Here is a 23,345-nt window from a genome sequence, read left to right on the forward strand (position 1 = left end):
CCATCACTCTCAGTAGAACAAGTGCTCTATTTAGTAGACTGTTGTACAAAAGGCATCCAGCTCTTTCCCTGTTAAGTGTCTCGCTGTGTTTGAAAGGATCCCCATGAGTGGGTTGTGAATCAGATGTCTGTTTGGAAGTACATCTGTACTGGTATTCGCTAGGTGTTCGTCAGGTAGAGCAGGTTACGCCCTGAATGGGCACGCACTGAATTTCTTCTCACCTCAGAGCACCTCAGCTGACTGCACAGAAGCACAGGCTGTCTCCTCCCTTGGCCTTTTTTAAAGGCATGTACCTTTTTTAAAGCCATACAGTGTCTTGGACAGCTATACGAGCAGTGTCTATTTTGACTTGATTGTTTTTTCTTCTTTTCTTGAGGAAAAATGATCGGAAGTTACATTTTAAAGCAAATAGACTAGGGGACATAAAAGTTACATCTGAATCATAATAGTGAAAACTGATAAACCTCGTTTTAAAATATATTTTGTGGTGCGTCTCAGTTGTCTGGTAAAGGGTACCCTGGTGAGGTTTGGATTAATTGCAGTTCAAAAGGATGAGTATGAGGTCAAGGAGAAACTATTAAACACAGTTCCTTTGGGATACTAAAAGCAAGTGTCAGCAGTTTAAGTATCAGCAAAAAGCTTCCAAAAGAAAGAGGAAGTAGAAAATCCTCAACAGGAGACACCAGAAATGTGAAACAACAGGAAAAAAAAAAAAGGCACAAACTCTTCTGTTCTTTTGTGCAATGTGATGAACTGAAAAGTCAAATGTCCTCCTTGTCGTAACATCTATTACGACAGCAGTGAAAAGAAGGATTATCCATCCTTTCAAAGTGACAGGTATGCCAACACATGTCTGTCTGAAACAAAAATGGTTTTGATGCTGTTGGTGTGGTGCTGGCTTATTCTCAGAAAGAGAAAATAGAACCACAGTGGAAGAGGAGCTACCTTAAAGTGGTAAATGCATTCAACAGCTGTGAAACTACCAGTGTCAGATGATGACTATACAAAGAATGGCAAGGGAAAAAGAACTAGAAATGGCATATTTCCTTTTTAAATTTCAAAAGACAGATTTATGGAATTATAGTTAGATATTTTGAGAGCAGTGAAAAGAAAACAAAAAAGATTAGTATAATGCAGAATACCTTGTCAATGATGTAGAGTCATGGAGTCATTAAGGTTGGAAGGAGGGCCTTTAGACATGATTTACTTCAATCCCCCTGCACAGGCAGGGTCACTTAGGACATGTTACACAGAGTTGCATCCAAGTGGGTCTTTGAATACCTCCAGAGAAGGAGATTCCATGAGCTTTCTTGGCAGCCTATTCCAGTGCTCTGTCATCCTCACTGTTAAGACATTTTTCCTCTAAGTTCCTGTGGAACTTTTGGTGCTTCAGTTTGTGGCCATTTCCTCTAGTCCTGTTGCTGGCCACTACTGAAAAGAGACCAGCCCCATCCTCCTCACTCCCTGCCTTACATGGTGGTTATTTCTTGGCTTCTCGTAATTCCAAAAGTCATCAGGACAATCAAGAAGGACTGATTTCAAGTTCTGTTAATTAACACCAGATTGGCTGTAGCAGCTTTGTTCTGTGCATTTGGTGGACCTGCAGCCACCCTGTGTGCTTAATAATAATATTGTGACATGGCAGCATTGTGAAACTCCATAAGGATAGATAAATCAGGCAGTACTATGATCTTTTCATGCTGTTAATGGATGTAGAAATGCATGGTTGTAAAGTGGGGGAATTTCAGCATTCCTTTCTAAGGTGTATTAAGCACAGCTGGCCTTCAAGGTATGCATCTGAGGATAATGATTCTGGTCGGTGAAATATTTATCCTAGTCTTGTTATCAAAATTGCTTTTAAAGGACAACATAGACACAAAAATGAGGGCATTTCTCTGTAAGTTTGATCACATGAGAGCATATTATGCTTACTATGTTATGTTCTAATATGGGAGGTTTTCTTCTCAGGCAATTTCTAGCTGATGTAGCACATCAATGTGAAAAAACAAGCTTGATAGACCATTAGAGGCTTTCATGATTGACTGAATCACTCAGGAGATCAAATACTCGAGTTTTTCAAATGCTTCATTGAAGCAATGAAGCAGCTTCCTTCACTGTTTTTTCTCAAGGCCGTCTCATCCTAAGGGAATTTCCAAATGCTCAGTAATCTTTGGGTTTTAATTCAGGCCTGATTCAGCCTGATTTCCCCCCCTTCCCTTTCCTCTTCCCCCCACACAACAGAAAAAAAAGGCAGGGGGAGGGGAGGCAGGAAGGAAGCAGAATAAAAAAGATGGTTCCTGCCCTTAAAAATATGAAGAGTTTTGTTCTGCTAAGACATGAAAGAGATCACTTTATAGATTACCTGGTTAACATGGTGTCATGGAGAGGCATGCATAAGAAGAGACCTTAGTTTTGTGGATAAAGATATGTAGTTAAAAAGGCTACTGCATGCAGAATATTACAACTTCTCAGAGGTTGGAGGCTACGAAGGAGCCTCCTCTAGAGTGGAGGAACCTTTAGAACGTGATTGTAATAGAATTTGTAGAACCGCCACTTGAGATTAGATTGGTACCCAAGATTATTGCTGACTTGACCTTGAGATCTGGTGCCGACCACAGAAAAAGATGCATAACATATGCAATGTAGGGGCTCTTCCAGCACTTTTTAGAAAGTGTATATCATCACAGTATATTTTAATGACAAAGTGATCATTTTTTTTTCTTGTTTCTGTTTCTCTAATGCAGCATTCAGAAAAAAAGTAAGGTAAGTCATAGAGGAAAATTTGTTCTTTATTGTGTGTCTTGTTTGTGGTAGACATTGCAAGAAAGGTATCTTCAGACACGAATGGACTATTGTTATTTTGGTAGTGTTTTGTAAGTATAAGGAACTTAAATTGTCTTTCTTCATTTAACAAGAAGAAAATACTCCTTTCATCATTTCTTTCATACTTTTTTTGCCTTGTCTTGCAACAGGTGTTAAGTGATCTTATGTGTATTGAGGTATTGAGATGAAATTGTGGTATTGATTTAAATCCTTTCATCTCTGTTCAGATCATTTATCTGATCAGTACTCGAGTAGCTCCACAAAATAGATCTTCAGCATCTATTAGGCTTACTAGTCAAGTGTGCATTTAAAGACCATCTACAAATGTCTGATATGACAAACTAAGAAAGCCCTGCTGAAATAGGGACAATATATGTTTAGGAATAGATATGCACATACCAAAAATATTTATTTGAGAAAGAAAAAATTAGAAATTATTTGTGATAACATCATGTGAGCAGACTCAGTTTTAAACCATCTTATCTTAATTTAGTATTAGTTCTAGTGGCACATAGCATCATTTTAATATAGATTATTTAAAAATTAAAAAGTCATTAAAGGTACCATATTCCATGGCACATACTGGGAAATGCAAGTGGAAAAGCATGTGTTCGGAAAGACAGTGAAGACTTGAGGTTGGCGTGGATGTCAGCAATTTCACCATTTAAACAGGAGTATGCTAGTACAGTGAGTGTATATAGTGTCCGGAGGATTTCTTTTACTTCTGGTAGACTGGGACATGAAAAATGACATGAATTCCCCCAGATCTTTATTTTCATTTCACTTGGAAAGTTGCAACAAATGCACAGTGAAAACATGGTCAGAAGGATTTAAATGACAAATCTAGTTAGGACAGAACTTCGATGTTTGAAGAGACAGGGCTTTTTTCCTATCCATTTTCTCCTTTGGTAATTCCTTCATGTTCATTTGTTCTCTGAATTAAGAACTGAGGATATAGTTCTCAATACTAGCCAAAGGTACTTTGCTTAAGTCGTAACTTTGCTGAGATTGACCTGGTTTATTCTGTTACTGTGTGATAGATTTCTATGTGGGGAGCATTAAGGCTAAATGTGTTCACAGAACCTGTTTTGCTCCACATAATTTTAAATTAGGTTACATGGTTGAGATTAAGCTTCTCTATTACAATGTTGTTCGACTTATTTTTGGTTACTTTTGACTCCTACATGCTTCGAAAATGCAAATTCTTATGAATTAACATGATTTTTTGAAATCATATAATTTACTATATTAAAATATATGATGTGTCATTTAAAAGAGAATCATCATCCACTGCTGGGATTTCTCTCTAGTCTTAACATCTGACTGCTTGTCAACCTTCAGAGGGGAGCTGCAGTTGTTTAGATAATCAAAAAAAAAGAAAATGTAGCCTTTTTTATAAAGATACTAAGTAAGTTGAAGTGAGGGGTGCAGAGAATAGAAGACAGCATAAAAGTCATCCCTCACTTTGATAAGGCCTGTTGCATTTCAGCATAGCTTTTCATAGCTCCCACCTGCATCCCTCACATTCCTAGGGGAACCCATCAAGTCTGGCTGGTTCAGTGTCCTGAGTTGGAATCATCATGACAGTTTTGGTTTATTTGTTCCCCATTTAATTAATCTCTACTGTAGTTCATTCAAACCACTTCTTCTAGCTCTGAGATATAAACCTCACACTCCAGCAGTATGAGTGTAAAGTGATTGCAATGTAATCATCCTTACTTTAGAACTAAGGCATTTTAAATGTTTTAAAAAATTATTCTCTTTTGACTAGCTGAAGAACAGAGGAATGGAGAACTTCTGTTTTGATTATAACCCTCCAAATGAACATGAAGTAACTGGACACAGGGTTATATTGTACCCATGTCATGGCATGGGGCAAAATCAGGTAAGATTCATCTTTTATTTTCATTTTGATTCGTGTTATTATTGTAAAAAAAAAAGTATGATAAAAAAGTCTGGTAAAAAGAATGGTAAAACGCATTCCAGCACTGAGGGACTGTGTCACCACAGTAAGGTGATCTTACAACTAGATCTCTATTCAGTTATTCCACTGGAGGCTTTTAATACTAATACATCCTGAGGTCAGACTTCTTTAGTACTGAAGACATCTCTACCTGTAACAGAGAAGCCACAAGTACTTTAATCATGCCTTTCCACAGAGCTTGCTGGCAGGGGTTAGCAGCGTGGCAGTGCAGTTATATGGCTTGCTGGACAGGGGACTCTATCCATCCACTTTTGTCCATCTCCAAGATGCTGTAATAACATTGCAAGCCTCACCAGGATCTGCCTGTGCCTTGTCATCTTGGTGTTTGGCTGACTGCATAGGAGGTTCTGGATGGTCTTTTCTCCTTCAGTCTGTCCTACATAAATGTTCTGTTAGGTCAAGATGGATGCTTTCTAGAGCTTTAATTTTGGCTTTCTTGGCTCTAAGCTGTAAAGCTTTAAATATTTGCTGGCATCTTTCTCTATACTGATTGAAACTGTGTGCAACAGGTTATGATACTGATAAAGCTGTATACATACTTCCATGGTAAAAGTGCTATAGGGCACCAGATACAATATACAGTAGCCACTATGTGTTACATGGTTTTGAATAGGTATCTTCTCAAATTAGGGGGTAGTGTTTGACATGTGGCTTGTGACCTGTATTTCCTTATGTAGTGTCCATTTTTTTCTTGTTTCAAACATAGAAATAAGAGGACTTGTTGAGAGGTCTTGTTGACATAACTCTGGGTGGCCTGACTGCTTTTTTAGGAAATTTATCCAAACTTTTGTTTAGAAAAGGAAAAATAGCTTTAGAAAACACACGTGATAGCCATGCAGTTTATTAGCAGCCTTTCTGAACTCATCTCTGCTTTTAAAAAGATATAAAAGCTAGAGGAGTAAAAAGAAAGCTTGCATTAAAGAGAAAGTTTCTAACATGAAGTGCTTTTCGCTTAAAAATGTGCTGTGTTTCAGATCTAGCAGGGAGTAACTTTGTTTCTAGCAGCAGGTTTATTGTAGTAGTGGAAATGGTCCACTAAGGAGTGAAAATACCATTTTGTAATATTATTATTTTGTGTTATTTTACAGTTTATTAAATAAGCCAAATAAGGTTTTTAAATAACTTTCATAAAATTTTTGTTCTGGCAGTAAAGACAGAAGGAGAGAGGAGGAGAATCATCATGATTCATCATTAAATCCAAATGAGTATGATAATGCCAAGTGTATGTCAAGCACACTGATCTATACCATCCCAAGCCATTTTTCTCCCTCGGTTCAGTTGCCCAGATTTGGCATACTTCCGTATAAATAATCAGATAAACTAGTTAACCGCTTTCTTATCTCAGTTGCTTTCCCAGATTAAGAACACTTTTCTATAGGATTATCTGCTCCTAAACACGTGCTGGTTTAGGTACTTTCTTCTTATGTTATGGATTTCAGAGAGCAAAGGGGTAGAATATTTTTGTCTTTGAACAAGAAAGTTCATTAAAGTTTAACCTTTCCACCCACTTCCACCAAAAATATGTCACTGGATAAAAAGTGAAAGCAGAAGCACCATTGCTATTCAGAAAGGTTCTTAATAGATGACATTTTCACAGTTCTGCTTTGTTCAGCTAGTACTAAAAGATTAACTGCTAGTCTGCTGCAAAGTTAGCACACCGTAACTGCTAATTCTCTTACACCTCTGTTGGTGAGAGGCATTGAAGGGCCCGTGACAGGTGGCAGCAGGCTTGCGAGCAGGATGGTCTCCGGCTCATGCAGTTAGTGCTCCCTGTGCTGGTGCCTAGTGAGCAGCAAGAACAAGAGGTATTTTGAAGCTGAGACAAAAGCTATCAGAGGAGGATGAGCCGGGGGTGACCATATAGCAGCTATAAAAAGAAAAGTGGACGTGAGCAGGAGCTGAGGGTGTGGGAACAGGGAGGTTGGAGGAGGAGAAGTGTAGCAGCAGACATGCCATGTGAAGTGAATAGGGAGTCAGCATTCCTGAGCTTGCTGGTTCACAAATAGGTGTGAAATCTTCTAGCAGAGCATGTCTCCATTTGCTTCCCTTACTCATACGGTGCTATTTGTAAAAGGCAACAGACCATTCTCTATTTGGTGAATTTCGTAGTTCCATGTTCAAGTGATAACAGCAGGCCAGAAACATTCATGTCTCCCGAGTACAGGTTCACCACAGTTCCATTAGGAATTGATGGCAGCAACAAGTTTGTCAGTCTTTAGTAATTATCAGTGCTACAGAAGAATAGGTCAACTTTTGCTACCAAATAGTGACATAGGTCACTACTACCAAATTTTGAAGATACTTTCTGACAACAGGCAGCTCTTAACTCCCATTTTATCCTTGAAAGGGATTAGCCATCCCAGCCTTTCCTCCTTTCCTTCCTGTTCTTCTTTTATCTGCTCTTGTCACTCAGCTTTTTACCCTGTACAGCTTTATGATGGAATTTTACATCAGTTGGCTCCTCTGTACCGTGTGTCTCAGCCCTACTTTCTTCTCTCCATGCAGTGAGTGCTTTTTCTGCCATGCCAGCTGGCTCCCAGGCTGCTTTTCTAATGCTTTGCTCAGTGTTTTCCTCCCAGTTATTAATCCCAGCAGCTTCTCTCTGTGCCTGGTCGATCATGTCATGCCCCTTGGCCCTTCTTTCCTGGCTACTTCCCTCTTTTTTCTCCCCTAGTCTTTCCCTCCTCATCTCTCCGTCCACCTGTGATGTTTGCTTCACCATTCAACATTTTCTTCCTCCAATAGTACTCACTACTGCACATTCACACTATCTCATAGGAGAAGGGAGTGAAGTTTATTCTCCAGAGTACAGCTCACTAAAGTTATTCTCCAAAATATCTTGGTAGAATTTAACACTAATGAAAGTTACTTTGGCCAGCCATAAGTATCTTACACTCCAGTATGCCCCTTGTTTTGCATGTTATACCAGAGGTGGAGGGGCTGTTTATGCAGAGGACAACTCCAAAAGCTCTTTTTCATTGGAAGCAATTCTCCACTTAAAGTGCCCTCTGAATACCTGTGCACTGTGCCAAAAGGAGAGAGCTCTGTGCTCTTGAGTATTTATGATGTCCCGCACATGCTCCCATTTTATGCCTTAGTTCTCTGAGAATGGCTTTACTTACTATCTGAGGTCCACAGTTAATAGTTGCTTTGTCCGCTTGAATCCTGTTGTGCGATGCCATGGCCTCAGTGGGAGGTTTTTCTTTAGTCCCTGAATTGCTTTTGTGTGAGCAGTAAGAAAGCTAGCTGTAGGGTGCTTAAAATTAGCATGCTCATTACAGCAAAAAGTGATGATATGATTTGGAAGTATATATGGAAGAAAAGTAGAAAGTGAGCAAAACATTGATTGTACCTCGGGCCAGTAATGTTCTGTGTAAGCACCTGACCCAGGCAGGCCAGAAGGAAAGGCTTTGCAGTTTGGGTCATTAAAGGGCTAGGAAATAGGACAGAAAAGGTTCACGGTGGTCTTCGCATCTGTGCCTGAGAAATTCCAGGCAAGTAGGGAGAGGCAGGGGAGGTCTTTGCCATCATGTTTTCTGTGGCAGACCCTGTAACTCTGCCCCTGGTTATATCACCCATTTTGTGCCTGTAAAGTGCAAACTCCTTTCTGTCAGCAGAGCGCTGTATGCAGACATATGGAATGTTTCAGGGCCTGGTAAAGTGGCAGAAATCTTCCATCTCTTACACCACAGAGTGCTGATGCAGCTGGGGCGTATCCCACAGGTTTCCCAGAAATGGTAGGCAGTTTAGTAAAGGGCCTCATCATATTTCCCTGTGGCACTTAAGGGAATCTACCAGCTCTCTGAAAGAAAGAAATGCAATAAGGCCACTAGGTATTGGCCCACAAATCAATTCTGTAAATGTGTGCTTTCCATGCAGCCTTTGTCTTTGGTCAAGGGAATACAGCTAAAAAATTCTTTATCTTTTGAGGAGGAAGGGATTTATCTCATGTATTACTGAAGCTTTAAATGACTGATATCTGAAGTGCTTATTTCATTTGAAGCAATATGTGATAAAGAATTGTATAATGCTCATAAGCAAGGAGGCATGAATGCTTGGTTGTTAATAATATAACTCTGATTGTAATGTTATCCAGAATTTAACCTTTTTATTAGCTAATAAAGCTAATAAATCTCTTCTCTTCCCAAATCTGATGCAATATCTTTAGGAGGCAGTTGAAGAAAGATGTCAACAGTTATAAATGCTTTGTCCTAGTGGCTGCTTCAGCTACTCAATACATCTGGTATAATCAGCAACTTGCCAGGCTTTCAGTGATATTCAAACACAAATAGTTAATTCTATGAAGAATTAACTTTAATTACTTTTTAACAATAATGAACAAGCTGTCACCTTATGAAAGTAGCAGCAGAAAGTATGCTGAGATGCAGTGTCCTGATAAAGGAACAGAAGTGAAGCTTTATGTTTATTCACAAATCCTAGGTTTAAACTCGGTGCCCAGATAGCTGACTGGCATTGCTGAGTGAATGATGGTGAACAGGTTAGTTCTGGGGGATCACTTACATTGCCAGAAGAAGAAGAGAACTCAATTTCAATGCTGATTAAGTGGTGATTGTTGAGGATAATCCTGTGTTGTATTCCAGTTTATACAATGGTTCAGAATCAGTACAGCACCTTTTCCTCCTCCTTTTCTTCTCTCCCCTCTCCAGGGGGAGAAACAGAAGAATTTCCTTTGTTCCTCAAGTCCATTCCTTTATTGCTTTCCATTAATACATTAGCTACTGTTAATGAGCAATCTTCTGATGTGTATGGAATTCTTTTCTACTGAGTGTAATCTAAATCAGTTCTAAACACACATCCGTAAACCATAGTCACTAAATAATTCACAAGGGTGCTAAATACAAACTTCTCTTAAACTCTTACTGCTTTCTTTAATGAAGTCCAAAATTTTGGCAGATTGCCATGATAAATATAAAAATTTCAAGGAAGACTTCAACCGTAATTGCTACAGGAGCAAAGATGCTTTAGAGCATGTACAGAACATCTCTGTAGAATATTATAGAAGCAGCAAGGCCAGTGAACTGTGTTTGTTAAAAGTTCTGCTCAGGTTTTTCAAAGTAGCTGTAGCTGCTTTGCGCTAAACAGTATCTTAAAACTTCATATAATGAAGTGATCATCACTGTGCATCTGCATATTTGTAGTTGGAAATGAACCTTGACCAAACTGCATTTGAACTATTCAGTGAAGAGCTCCTTAATTAAAAGTGATGTTGTTTTGTGACAACTGAATTCAAAAGGCATAATGTCAGTCTATAAACTAGTTTCTGTCCTATTTTTTATGTGATATAGAATGTGAAAGTAGTGTATTACAGTTTTATAGGTCCTCTAATGTTCAACATCTGCTTTCTAGTTCATCTTTTCAGCATTTCATGCACTTGGGATGCTGTCAAAGTAGAGCAATGTTGTGGTGAGATTTTTTTTTTTTTTTTTTTTTTTTTTTTTTTTTTTTTTTTTTTTTAATACTGTATGCATTGCAGCAAAGCTGGCAGGAATGTTTGTTTGCAGGATTTCTCTTCTCTGTAGCAAATTTAGTACGTAAAATTAATTATAGTAGGTTAGCAAGCCTTTCTTTTTTTTATGAATGCATTCTTGCGTACATATGAAATTGCATTTGTCCTGTTTCTTCTCTTGAACTTGTAGTTTTTTGAATATACATCCCGTAATGAAATACGTTACAACACCAGGCAGCCAGAAGCCTGTGCAGCAGTTAATCCAGGAACTGACTATTTGATTATGTACTTGTGTGAAGAAAATGTTCACAGTATCCCTGAAAATCAGAAGTTTATTTTCAGAGAGGTAAGTGTGACTATTTTGCTTTTGGTTGATTGATATGGGAGGGAAGAGGGTAGGGAAAAAAAAAATATATATATATATATATGTATATATATACACACACACATATACATATATATGTACATATAAATATATCTGTATGTAGGAGGAAAAGCTTCATTCACAAAACCTTAATTACTTACATATGATGCAATCAATAATTACTTCTGTATTTGGAGTATTATTTCCATAGGCCTAAATCTCTGGAAGAAATTTAATTTCATGAATGTTCATTTTGACCTATTGACCAGTTTACGTAGAACAGCAGAGTAACAGCACTGCACTGGTGAAGTCTCAAGACATCTAAGGAGTAGAAAGAAGGAAAACACTTCTTCCTAGCTTCAGAGGAACTGAGCAAGTTTATAGATAGGTTTGTCTTCTCCTGCTCACCTGCTGCTGACTGTGGGGTGCTCATTTGTTTCCCACAGCCCACCCCTGTCTTCTGAGGACCTTGATGCTTTCTTTCCCTTTCCCCAGCCCTGGCCTTCCTTTGCTCTGCATGCTGTGGCTTCTCTTACCCCCAAAGTATTTATACCTTCTTATATCCCTGATATCTTACCTTTATGCTTCACTGCTACTCTTCCCTACTACTAGATTTCTTGAAGCTTCCACTTGTCCTCTGCAAATAATTCCTGTTGATCTCCCATGAGCACTAGAATTGCTGTCTGAGCTTTTCTGCAATGCAGTTGTGTAACTTGATGCCCTGTCAGGAAATATCTTCCATCATTTTCACTCCTAACCCCTGGACAGGATGCATCTTACTGGCTGTGGGGAGTCAACAAATCTGTACCTCTCTTCAATGTCTGTCCCTAAAGAGGAGAAATAACATGTGACCCTAGAAAACCTTGTGTTTAGTAGATTTTGATCTCAGGAGGAGTTTGTGAATGCATGAGGGAAAGCAAATTACATGAAAAGTTAGGGCCATGGTGAAATTCTTGGGTGCCATTTAACAAAGGGAAAAGGTCGCATAATGTATTTAGATGTTTGGTCTACCTAATGTATCTAAATTCTACATACTCCACTGTTGACAAGTTTATGCTTAGGTACTGTCACAAAGGTAATAAGTACTGAGGAGTTTACTTTGGAAAATGGATGGCAAAGTAAATTGAAAACTTTGGTCAATTCACTGAATCTAGTCCAGACTAAAGCCCACAGTGATACATAAAATGATGGCTGGTAATGACATGTTTCATTTTTAATGCTGATTTTTTTTGCTTTTTCCACTAAAAATATACCCTCTAAAGAAAAAGCAAATTTTTGCTAAAATATATGCAACATCTGCAATTATCTAACCTAATTTTTCTAATTTATCTAATAAAATTCTGCTTAAAAGATAGACAAAAACCAGGTAAACTTAACTAATGCTTGTTTTCAGCTGTTTTTCTCTGTTCATATGTGATGTGATGCTGAACAAAAGGAATCAAAGTGAGTAAAGCTAGAAAATATTTTATAAACTCATGTCAAGACTGTAAAGTGAAGTAAGTGCAAGTTTAAAAGCAGAGTCTTTGATAAAGTTTCAGAGAGGCTTACGTTAAGCAGATTCACTGCATAGTCTCAAGATAAGGGTATGTATGATACATATTTGTTATGAATGTTTTCAGTTACTTTTAAAATGCAAGCCTGATTAAAATATTTTCGTCTTTTCTAGGATGGCACCCTACTTCATGTACAAACCCAGAAGTGTTTACAGGCAGAGTCAAACTCTTACAATGGTAATCCAGCACCACTATTACGACCATGTACTGATTCAAACTACCAAAAATGGTTCTTCAAAGAACGAATTTGATCCAGACACCATCATCCTTTAGTACATAGCCAAATATGAAAATATTATCTTTCTAGTCAGCAGCTCTTCAGCCTTCTGTAAATTACATAGTTGATATATTTTTGTATAAAAAGAACTATAATTGGTTTACAAACATTGAACTGTGTTTCCTGGAGCATTAAAAGACACTAAGCACTCTTTTTTTCTGGCAGCTACATAACTGTTTCTAAAATATTTTTGGTTCTTTTCACAAGTGACAATATATTTTTTTTAATCTACTGTGTGGCAGTCAAAGTATGGCAGTCAAAATAATTGCACTAATATTACCTGTCAATAACTTTAAAATGTTTATTTTTCTACTAAAACATTCTGCAATTTTGTTGTTTTTGAGAATAGTTAATAATTCTTTTTGTCTTTTAAATATGAAGAAAGTAAGTACAGGCCAGATTGTGCCCTGTGCGAGTGCCCAGAACCCCCAATGAAGACAGTGTGGGGTTTGCACATGACGACAGAGTGTAGGTCCTCATACTTTTGCACAAATAACAATCTAGATGCATGCTGATTGCACATGCTTCACAATACTATACCTTAAATATTACGATGTTTTCAGACGTTCATGGCACCTGATGAGTTTCTAATAGTGCTTGGGGCTGTTCTTGGAGTAAAATGGGGATTTTTCTCATCTCTTTCAAATAAGATGACAATATTTAATGGCGAAGCTCTGGGAAGAATTAATTAGATCTCACCCTGCAATTATATCCCAGACTGCATTTTTTTTTTTTTTTATCATTAAGCTGATTTTCAATACGTACAAAACAGATCAGACCTGGCAATAATTCTTCTAACAGTAGGGATTTGTTTCAAAATTAGTTAGAGAAGATGAATCGAAGCATATCACTATCTTGCAGTTAAACTGCAAATGCCTAAATGGATCATGTTTAATAAATGAATATATAAACAAAAATGGATTTGCGATGAATTGACATGTTTTACAAGTATAATAATAGTCTTCAAGCTTGTAACTTGTGTTTTCTCTGGCAATGCCTTTTCTGAGTAAATTGTTTATGTCAGCATATGCATTCCTGCTGAAAATATGGGATTTCATCTACACTAGGATAAAAGTTGTTTTTTTTGAGGTGCGTGGGATCTGCCCTACCTGATAGTCCCATCATCAAGTAGTGTATATATAGATGTTTTGACCATAATAATTACAATGAGCTGGGCCTGTTCAGCCTGGAGAAGAGGAGGCTGAGGGGGGACCAGATCAGTGTCTATAAATACCTCAAGGGAGGCAGTGAGGAGGAGGGGCCGGCCTCTTTTCAGTGGTGACCAGAGATAGGACTAGAGGAAATGGCCACAAACTGAAGCCCCAAAAGTTCCACAGGAACTTAAGGAAACATTTCTTGACAGTGAGGGTGACAGAGCCCTGGCACAGGCTGCCCAGAGAGGTTGTGGAGTCTCCTTCTTTGGAGATCTTTAAAACCTGCTTGGACGCAGCCCTGTGCCACGTGCTCTAGGTGACCCTGCGTGAGCAGGAGGGTTGGACTAGATGACCTCTGAGGTCCCTTCCAACCTTAAGCATTCTGTGATTCTATGAATGTTCCTAAAAGTTTCAACTCATTAGGAAAGTTTCTTTATATATCAACTGGAAGCATGTTTACAAGTTAAAGCATGGAAATTTAAACCTCTCTTTTATTTCCCCTGTAAGTCTTGGTATCTGTTTGGGTTAATTTTGGATTTCTTTTATTATTTGTCTTTCTTTTTGTTACCTATATACAATCCTTTATTTGAATCCACATAGTCAGATATTATTTTGGCATGTCTATTTATATGATCAGCGCTGAAGGGATGGATTCTTCCTGTAGGGGATGCATATGTAAGGTTCTTCCAAGATATTTCCAAAACCATGTAGGTCAAATGGTTTTTATAAGCACCTTCACAGTTCTGTCTCTGGCTTCCAGATTAATGAAACTTACGTTAGAAGCAATAAAATATTTTGTGCTCCAAGTAGCAACCGTCTTTACAACTGTCTCTTTTTTTCTTATGGTTAATGGTTTTCTTTTAACTGTTTCTTTGATCTCTTAGGCTCTGATCCTTGCAGAACTTGCAGGAAAAACAACTTTATTTTATGCTCTTTATTGAACTCATTAGTGCTTTTGCTCACCTTCTGGCAGAAACTGTGTTGAGTTTATGGAGCCACAAATCAAATGTCTGCAAGAAGGAGTTGTTCCAACAACATAGAAAGATCTTGTTTTTTTCCTGCTTTGCCTTCATGACTTTTGATTAAATTACATGAATAAGTTAATGAAAACTCAACTATTAAAATTGCAAACAAAACTATCATTGACCTCTGAGAATGTTCTTAGGTTTGAAACTTGAAGATTTTATTCTTACGTGATTGGTATGCAGGTGAAACTTAGTAAGTAGGTACCGTTTTTTCATACAACTTCCTTCTCTGCACGTGTTTTGAGGAAAGTACTGGTTCTTTGCGCTTGTAGTTGCTGAGCATTTCTTTACATATACTAGCAAACTTGCAGGCCTGGGATGAATATTTACTAGACAGACACACACATATTCTATTGAAAAAGCAGCCGCTAAATGTGTTGACAGCAGGAGCTTTCTCTTCTTATTATATGCAAGCGTTAATGAATGTTTTAAACTGTTGATCTTATAATCCACCAGTGTCTCATTTTTCACCTCCCTTTTTTCCTTCTTCTCAACTCAGTAAGATTGCATTAAGGTCTGGCTTCCTCTTCAAAGGACAAAGAATTCAGTCAAGCATCTGATTTGCCAGTGAACAATTTCAGCTCCTTTGTGGGACTTCAGCACTACCTGCTGAGGAATAGATGGTAGAGTTGGGATTTCTCTTTAGTTGAGAAGGATCTGGGTGCTTCAGAAAGGAAAAATTGGAGGACACATTTGCAAATCAATACTCAGTCTAGTCTGATTTCCTAAGATTCTCTTTGAAAATGATAAGAGTTTCCACTTGGTTTTAAAGAAGGACTAATAAATGTCCCATTTCTTAGTATTCCTCTTTATTCAGCGACACATTCTTCTTTTCCCCTCTAACCCTAATTGTGTGAGGAAGCCACAAAACCAGAACTTTTGCAACACAAACTTTTTGACAACCCTATGATAAAATAATGGGATATTGTCAGTCCAAGCAGGGAATTTTCAACTGTCCTTTTGAAGTCTTTTTACTTTAAGGCTGCTCAAAAAAAGAAAGGGCAGTTTTTTAATACACAGAGTGGAGATAGGTGTCCAAATTGTTCTGAGAATGTATAGTGCCAGCACATATTATCATGTGCAAGTTCTAGTGTAGAGAAAAACTTTTCCAGATAGATTTTAATTCCTTCTTCAGTGTCTGCTTGTGAATGTAGCCCATTTGATTACTTCTGTCCTTTCTTAGGCATTATGCAAGATCAGCACAATCCCATGTTCTGCAGTGTTCCTTTTGCGCCACGCTTGCCACGTTTAAGATACAAAGGTTTAAGCGAATAAATAAATAAATAAAAATTACATAACTAGTACAGTAATTTCCCCATTTTCTGTGCCCCATACTGAACACACACTGTGAGAGGAATATGGAAGGAGTGTGCAGGGAGTCCTTAACCATTAAGTAAATCTACTTGAATATGTTATCCAAAAAGTGAAAATACGGGATCTGAAGTACTAATTAGGCTTGATGATCTTTTGGAATTCACATCTCTACCTTCATAACAGCAGATCAACAGAATTTGCAAAATGTAACTGTATAAATCATGGTGAAAACATAAGTGTGCATGTATATCAAAAGCATGACTAGGATTGCAAATGAAGTATTTTAAAGTGTCAGATTTAAAGTTGTTTATTGTGTCTAAAATTAGCTTCAGCGCATCTGCATAATATCTTTTTGGATATTATTAAATAATATCCAATTTGGATATTTAGAGTTATCCATCATTTTAGTATGGTGGATCTTCAACACAGGCAAGAACTTACTGGATTTGTCCTTCACCAAAAGCCAGAGTATGAACTTTTTTTTATAAGAAACTACCAAAATCACTAAAACCTCTCTGCATGCAGTCTTGGATGCACTGTTATGATGGAGGGCTGCTATAGCTATCATAGGGAAACTTTCATCGTTGTTCTTGCATAGGTCAACATGATTTGATGATATTCTAGATTACTCTGCTATTCAGTTTTTGTTTATGTTTATAGAAAGTGATGAGTTTTGTTTGAAGGAGAAATTCATGTTGTTTGGTAACAGAGGGACCGATGGAATTTGTTATGTATGAGAACATTAGTAGTTACAGAGTGGTCCTATTGGGTTAGTAATTCAAAATATGTTGTTTTAAGTATTTAGATTTGGAGCTTAATTTGAAGTTGAATTCGAATCAGAACAGGACTGTGATCTGATATGCTGATATAAAGTAGTTCAGGGAGAATGTCTGATTGGGATTGCACAGTTGTGTATACATGCTTATGAATAAGTATAGGATTTTTGGTGTTGTTTGGGGAACTGTATAATCTACTATAGTCAGCCTCACCTCCATCCCTAGAGCCTACTGTGAGTGGGTAGATAAGTAGAGAGCAGAGAATGTGGTGCACCTTGATTTCAGAAAGACTTTTCACACTGCCTCCCGTAACATCCTCAGATGCAAGCTCAGGAAGCATGAGTGGATAGCACAGTGGATTGAGAACTAGCTGAATGTCAGAGCTCCAAGGACTGTGATCGGTGACATAGTCTAGTTGGAGGCCTGTAGCACTTGATGTCCCCTAGGGTCCAATGCTGTTCAGTTTACTCATCAGTCACCTGGATGTGAAGGGACAGAGTGCACCCTCTGCAAGTTTGCTGATGATACAAAAGTGGGAGGAGTGGCTGCAGAGGGCTGTGCTGCCATTGTGAGAAACCTGGACAGGGTGAAGAGCTCGATGAAGATGAGCCTTATGAAATCCAACAAAGGCAAGTGTAGGGTCCTAGGAAGGAATAAACCCATATACCAGTACAGGCTGACCTGCTGGAAAGCAGGTCTACAGAGAAGGACCTTGGAGTCCTGATGGACAACAAGTTATCCAGGACAAGTATGTCCTTGTGGCCAAGAAGGACAATAGTATCCTGGGGTGTATTAGGAGAAGGAGCTAGCAGGTTGAGGGAGGTGATCCTACCCCTCTACTCAGCTCTGGTGAGTCCGCATGTGGAGTATTGTGTGCAGTTCTAATCTCCCTAGTACAAGAGGGATGTGGAGCTAGCAGAGTCCACACAGGGTTATGAAGATGATTAAGGGACTGGAGTACTTTTTTTATGAAGAGAGGCTGAGAGACCTGGGCCTGTTTAGTCTAGAGAAGAGAGAGAGCAGGGGGATTTTTTTTCAGTGTATTAAAGTATCTTCAGGGTGTGTGTCAAGAGGATGGGGGCAGACTCTTCTCAGTGGTGGCCAACAATAGGACAAAAGGCAACGGCCACAAACTGAAACACAGAAGTTTTGCTTGAATTTGAGAAAAAGCTTGTATCCCCCCTCTGAGGGGGATAGAGCACTGGAAAAGGCCTAGAGAGCTTGTGGAGCCTCCTTCTCTGAAGATCTTCAAAACCCACGCGACTCTGTGCCTCATGCTATATGTGTCCCTACTTGAAGCAGGGAGTTGGACCAGATCTTCAAAGGAGCCTTCCAAATTAAATGATTCTGTGATTCTGTTATCTCATAATAAAGGCAAATCTTGATTGTGCTGACAAGTTAGCTGATACAAGTGAGAATAGTCTTTAGGAACAAGAGAAGAAAAGGCTGAGAGCTCCCCTCTACAGCAGCTGACTCTAGCAGGGGTGACGATTTCAATTAGAGCAGTCCAGCATTCCTTCACATCCTCTTTGCAGGGGAAAATAATCAGGTCTATGCGCTACTAAAATCACTGTGCCAAGATCAACAGTTTTCAATCTATTTTTCAATCCGTTACTCACTGACATTTATATGAATAGACAAATCCAGTTGGAAACTAGTCAGCACTGGCAGGAATAATGTGGTTCTAGATAAATACTTCTAGATACTTCTCAATGCTTCCAAGATTTCCAGAGTTTCTTGACCTTGTTGAAGGTATTTACAGCTGAAGAGAAGGTGATCAAGGACTAATCAAGCAGTACAGGTATTTAGATCTGAAAATCACAGATTGCAGGTTAAAGAAATCTTCCAGGGAATATACAGAGGAAAAAAAAGTTATGAATACAATTTAAGATGACAATAATAACTGAGCTAAATAATAAATAACAAAAAGTATACCTGATATAATTGTTATTACTGAAATATAGTTGAAGACCTGATGTAGTTGCAATGTTGAAGTGAGTGGGTAGCATAGGAGAAGAGACATTCAATTCCTAGAGCCAAGAAAATAGGATTTATAATGCTGATGAACTAGTATTTTAACCAGCAAAGTAGAAACAGATACAAAGGTTGTGTGGTGTAGACCACCAAATAAGAGTCTAAAGCATAAAGCCTAACAGTTTAGGGACACACGTGACTTCAGAAGATTTAATTCCAGAGGATGTGACTTACAGATTGGTGGTAAAGCATTCTGGATATTTCTAAGAGAAAATAATAATAATGATAATATTGATAATAGAGGTAGTTGGGCAGGAGGTTCTATCTAATAATTAAAAATCTAGCTTTTAGGTTTCCTTTTATTAAAAAATATCATTTATTAAAAAAAAATGTTACCCAGATATAGTTGATCAAGGGTTGGTCCAATCTGTTATGCATAAGCAGAAGATAGAACTATGAAAGCAGTAATTTCCGCATTCTGATAACAGTAAGTCAGCAAGATTTGCAAAATATAACTGCATGTAAATATCAAAATATATGTGTGTGTAGATTGAAAGTATTGTTAGGATTGCAAGTGACGTATTTAAGTGTCAAAATTGTCTAAAATTAGCTTCAGTGTATCTGCATCACAATATCTTTAATTGCATAATAATAAATATTTCTTGCATTTTGCAAAAGACGGGGAAACTAACTTTTCCCCAGTATACTGGGGAGGTTGAGTATTGAGGGAGGATTTTGAGAGGCTTATTTTGTTTAATCCTCATATAGCTCAATATATTGCTTATTTACTTCCTCATATTAAGTCCCCAGCCTGAAGAAATAAAGGTTATTTTTTGTATGGACCTTGAGCACTAATATCTTAGTGCTTCCAAACTCTTGTTACTCAGCCTTCACAACCTGCCTGCGAAGCACAGAGAACATAGAGATTAAGGTCAGAAGGGCTTTAGACACCCAATTTTGAGAACAGCATGGTTACATGTTTCCTCTCTCATCACTTCTTGCATCTTACATATGAGTGTCTCTCCTACGAGGAAAGACTAAGCAAGCTGTTTACCCGTTTACCCTGGAGAAGAGAAGGTTGAAAGGGGATCTCATCAATATATAAATACTTGAAGGGGGAATGTAGGGAGGAAGGGGCCAAGCTCTTCTCCCTAGAGGCCAGTGATAGGACCAGGGGTAACAGGTGTAAGTTGAAACACAGGCAGTTCCATCTCCACGTGAGGAGGAACTTCTTCACTGTGAGGGTGACAGAGCCCTGGCACAGGCTGCCCAGGGAGCTTGTGGAGTCTCCTTCTCTGGAGATCTTCCATACCCTGTGCCCCGTGCTCTGGGTGTCCCTGCTGGAGCAGGGGGTTGGACTAGATGATCTCTAGAGGTACCTTCCAGCCTCAACCATTCTGTGATTTCGGTCTGGAATACTTTCCTGAGGGCACAATCCCTATCCCAAGAAGTAATTTTTCAAATTAGGAATAATATAAGAGGAATAGAAAGTAAAAAAAAAAATAAAAATAGAGAGAGAAAAAGAAAACTAGGCTCAATACCTTCCTCCCTTCATCTTCCTCAGTGTTCAGTGTGATTTTATGTGAAAGAGATTTTGAGACCCAAACTTTGCTATCTATTGCAGATCTGGTTGAGAGTGATGAAACAGCATTTAGAATTTGAAATTCTGATTTAAAATAATGTTATGTAAAATCAATATGGCACTTATTGTTTAAAAAAGTAGCTGTTCAGTGAGATTCATTAAAATATTCCTATTAGAATTGTAGGAAGATCTGATCTAGGTGTAATGATTATTAATTGCCTGGAAGAAAATATTTAGTGCTAAGTTTGCAGGTAACAAAGAAACTTGAACAGGTGACTAGTACAATTAAAAGCAGATATTTTGATTTAGTGTAATGTGAGGTCGGATACACAAAAGTCAAGATGGCATGCTTTTAGGTTGCATAGATTCAAAGCATAGTGTAGATAAACTCCATAAAAAGGCAGCTCTGCAAGGATAATGAATTGGCTTTTTTGCCCATAGGGCAAATCCCAACCTGTACAGCCCTGTGCTCCTGCTGGTGCTGAGGTTTAAATATAGGTTCTGACAAATGACACACAAAGGACACAGAATTAACACGCAAGGTAGAAGAAGATGTTCTTCTGGAAAGGATTCCAATAGTTGAGTCCTGAGATCTGCAAAATGAGGAAAACTAATTATTTTACAAAAGCAAAATGCAGTGATTAATCTTAGGCTGTAGATGGGAGAAGATCACTTAAGAGTATGTCCCTTTAATCTGATAAAGACATAATGAAAATCAGCCTTTCAGAAAATGAAATAAGACAAATCGTTATTGAATATAAGATACATATTTTAGCAAAGTAACTAATGAATGAAATGATGTATCAAGAGTCTTGGTGGACTCTTCATTATCGATATCTTTAAGTCAACGCTATTGGGTATCTTTCCAAAGTCTGTAAAGCAATGAAAGTTACAAGATTATTGGTTAGAAGCCTGTGAGTAACTTCAGTATAAAGTTACTATGTATAAAAAGTAAGGTTCTAAGGCTAGTTTAACCAGCGCTTTGTATTTTCCCAGTATATATGCTCTGGCTTGAGCAGAGGTTTGGACTAAGGCGATCTCTTGAGGTCCCTTTCAACCTCAACTGTTCCATGATTCTGTGAATATGCCTGTCTTGAAATAAGCTGCAACATGAGTTGCTTCCTGGCTTTTCTCAGCAGGTTTTAAATTAAAACTCTGTGGCTAAAGGACATAGCAAAACATAGTTAAGGATGGGCAGTATGAAACTGTTTAGCAGGAGCAGGGGACCTGTGCCTGGGAGCAAGGCAGAAGGCCTTCGCAAAAGTGGGATATGCTTCACATATGTGCAGATGTGGAGATAACTAGGAAAGAGCTGCATAGTGTGGGTGCAGGGGTGGAAAGGGCTCATCTCCTCCAGGCTGGTAACAGAACTGTGAAAGCCCTCTTGCAGCTCCACAAAACTCCAAATTTTGTTGCAACATCAATTTGTAATTACTAACTGCAGGTGTGGAAAAACGGAGCAGGGCCACACTCAGGCAAAACACTGAAATTTCTGAGGGAGGGGAGAGAATAATGAAATGCTCTGCCTCGCAAAATGCCCTGCTTTGAGTTTTGGTGGCCCAGAGCATGTTGCATGTGTGTGTGTGGTGCAATCCTGGCATGTTTGCATGTCCTATGGGAGCAGGGGGAGGGAGGGTGGTGATGGGGAGCGTAGCAGAGCCGGGCACTGCGAGCTCGTCTGCAGAGGGCCGCACGTGTCAATGTGTGTGCGGGGCGGGGGTGGGGGCTGGCACGCGTGGGGCTGGCACGCGTGTGCACGGCGGGTGGCTGCCCCTCGGCGGCGCGGGGAGGGGCGCGGAGCAGAGGGGCAGGAGCGGCGCGAACACCTCCCCGCACCTGAAGGCCGGCGGGGACCTGTGAGCGCAGCCCCCCGCGCCCGCCTCGCCATCCGCGGCTCCGCCGCCGCACCGGGGGACGGTCACAGGCTGCCCCCGCTCCTGCGGAGACCCCCACAGGCGGCAGCGGCTCCCGGGAATGCAGCACCAGCCTCGCCGCCCCAGCTCGGCTTCGTCCTCTTCGGCGTTTTCTCTCTGAGCATCCTTTTCTTTTTCGTCTCCTGGAGGGGGAGAAGAGCGAGCTGATCACTGGGGGCTGCTCGGGCCCCCCTCCGTCCTCTGCGGGGAGAGGAGCGCAGAGGCAGGTCCCGCTCTCTTGCTGCGCTGCCAGCGGGAGAGGAGAGAAAGAGAGTGGCGGGGAGCGCGCGTGGAGGAGTTATTTATTTATTTATTACTGCTGGTGGTTGCAGCTGGCAGACCTGAGAAGGAGCGGGCGCCATTGCCAGAAGGATTATTGCCAGGGAAGGGGTGGGCGAAGCCAGAAGACCCCCCGGGCTTGCGGGCAGCGGCGAGAAGCGGCTCTTCTCCCTCCACGCTGTCTCCTGCCGCTGGGGGATGCTCCCGGAGTGAGAGGGGCTCGGCTGCCTCCCGCTGCTCTGCCCGTTACCACCCCTGCTGCTCCTCCTCCTCCTCCCCCAGCAAGCGGCATGCATCCCTCTCGGCGGAGACCGGCTGCTGCTGCTACCTCCAGCCCTGCCATGCTGCTCCTGCTCCTGTGCCTGGGCTGGGCGCCGCCAGGCTGGGGCTGGCTGCGGGGCAGCGCCCGGGGGGCTGCCGGCCTGCCTCCCAACGCCACCACGCCGATCTCCATCATGGGCTTGATGCCGCTCAGCCCGTCCGAGGAGGATCAGAAGAGCAAGATCGGCCGGGGGGTGCTGCCCGCCGTGCAGCTGGCCATGGATCAGATCCGCAACGAGTCCCTGCTCAACCCCTATTTCCTGGACCTGCGGCTGTACGACACGGAGGTAGGGCTGGCCGGGGGGGGCGCGCATGGAGCCGGGCGCTGCGGCTGCAAGGGCACAAGGGCACCGCGGACGCGTGCGGGGGGCTGCGTCCGAGCCCGCGGAGCCGGCGCGGCCCTACGCACCAGCAGGCGCCGGAGCGGCGGGCCCGGCGCGGCGGAGCAGCGCGCTCGGTTCTGCTCGCGGCGCGGAGCCGGAGCGGCCGCGCGAGCCCGCGGGCGCCCTGCGGGGCTCCTGGGCCCCGCCAGGTGCCGC

The 23,345-nt window shown here is 40.5% G+C and overlaps 2 protein-coding genes across 2 annotated transcripts in view; both read left to right on the plus strand.

Moving 5' to 3' along the window:
• Nucleotides 1-12,638, plus strand: part of GALNT12 (polypeptide N-acetylgalactosaminyltransferase 12) — a 38,088-nt gene extending 25,450 nt beyond the window's left edge. The window contains exons 8-10 of the mRNA XM_026034559.1: nt 4,595-4,708; nt 10,465-10,620; nt 12,305-12,638. Coding sequence (XP_025890344.1) covers nt 4,595-4,708; nt 10,465-10,620; nt 12,305-12,442 — 408 coding nt within the window. The 3' untranslated portion in view covers nt 12,443-12,638. The remainder of the gene's footprint in view (nt 1-4,594; nt 4,709-10,464; nt 10,621-12,304) is intronic.
• Nucleotides 12,639-22,775: 10,137 nt separating this feature from the next.
• GABBR2 (gamma-aminobutyric acid type B receptor subunit 2) overlaps nt 22,776-23,345 on the plus strand; it is a 349,731-nt gene continuing 349,161 nt past the window's right edge. The window contains exon 1 of the mRNA XM_026034555.1: nt 22,776-23,093. Coding sequence (XP_025890340.1) covers nt 22,776-23,093 — 318 coding nt within the window. The remainder of the gene's footprint in view (nt 23,094-23,345) is intronic.

The sequence above is a fragment of the Nothoprocta perdicaria genome, unplaced genomic scaffold, assembly GCF_003342845.1.
Source record: "Nothoprocta perdicaria isolate Ctin4 unplaced genomic scaffold, notPer1 scaffold_147, whole genome shotgun sequence".
In the NCBI taxonomy this organism is placed as follows: domain Eukaryota; kingdom Metazoa; phylum Chordata; class Aves; order Tinamiformes; family Tinamidae; genus Nothoprocta; species Nothoprocta perdicaria.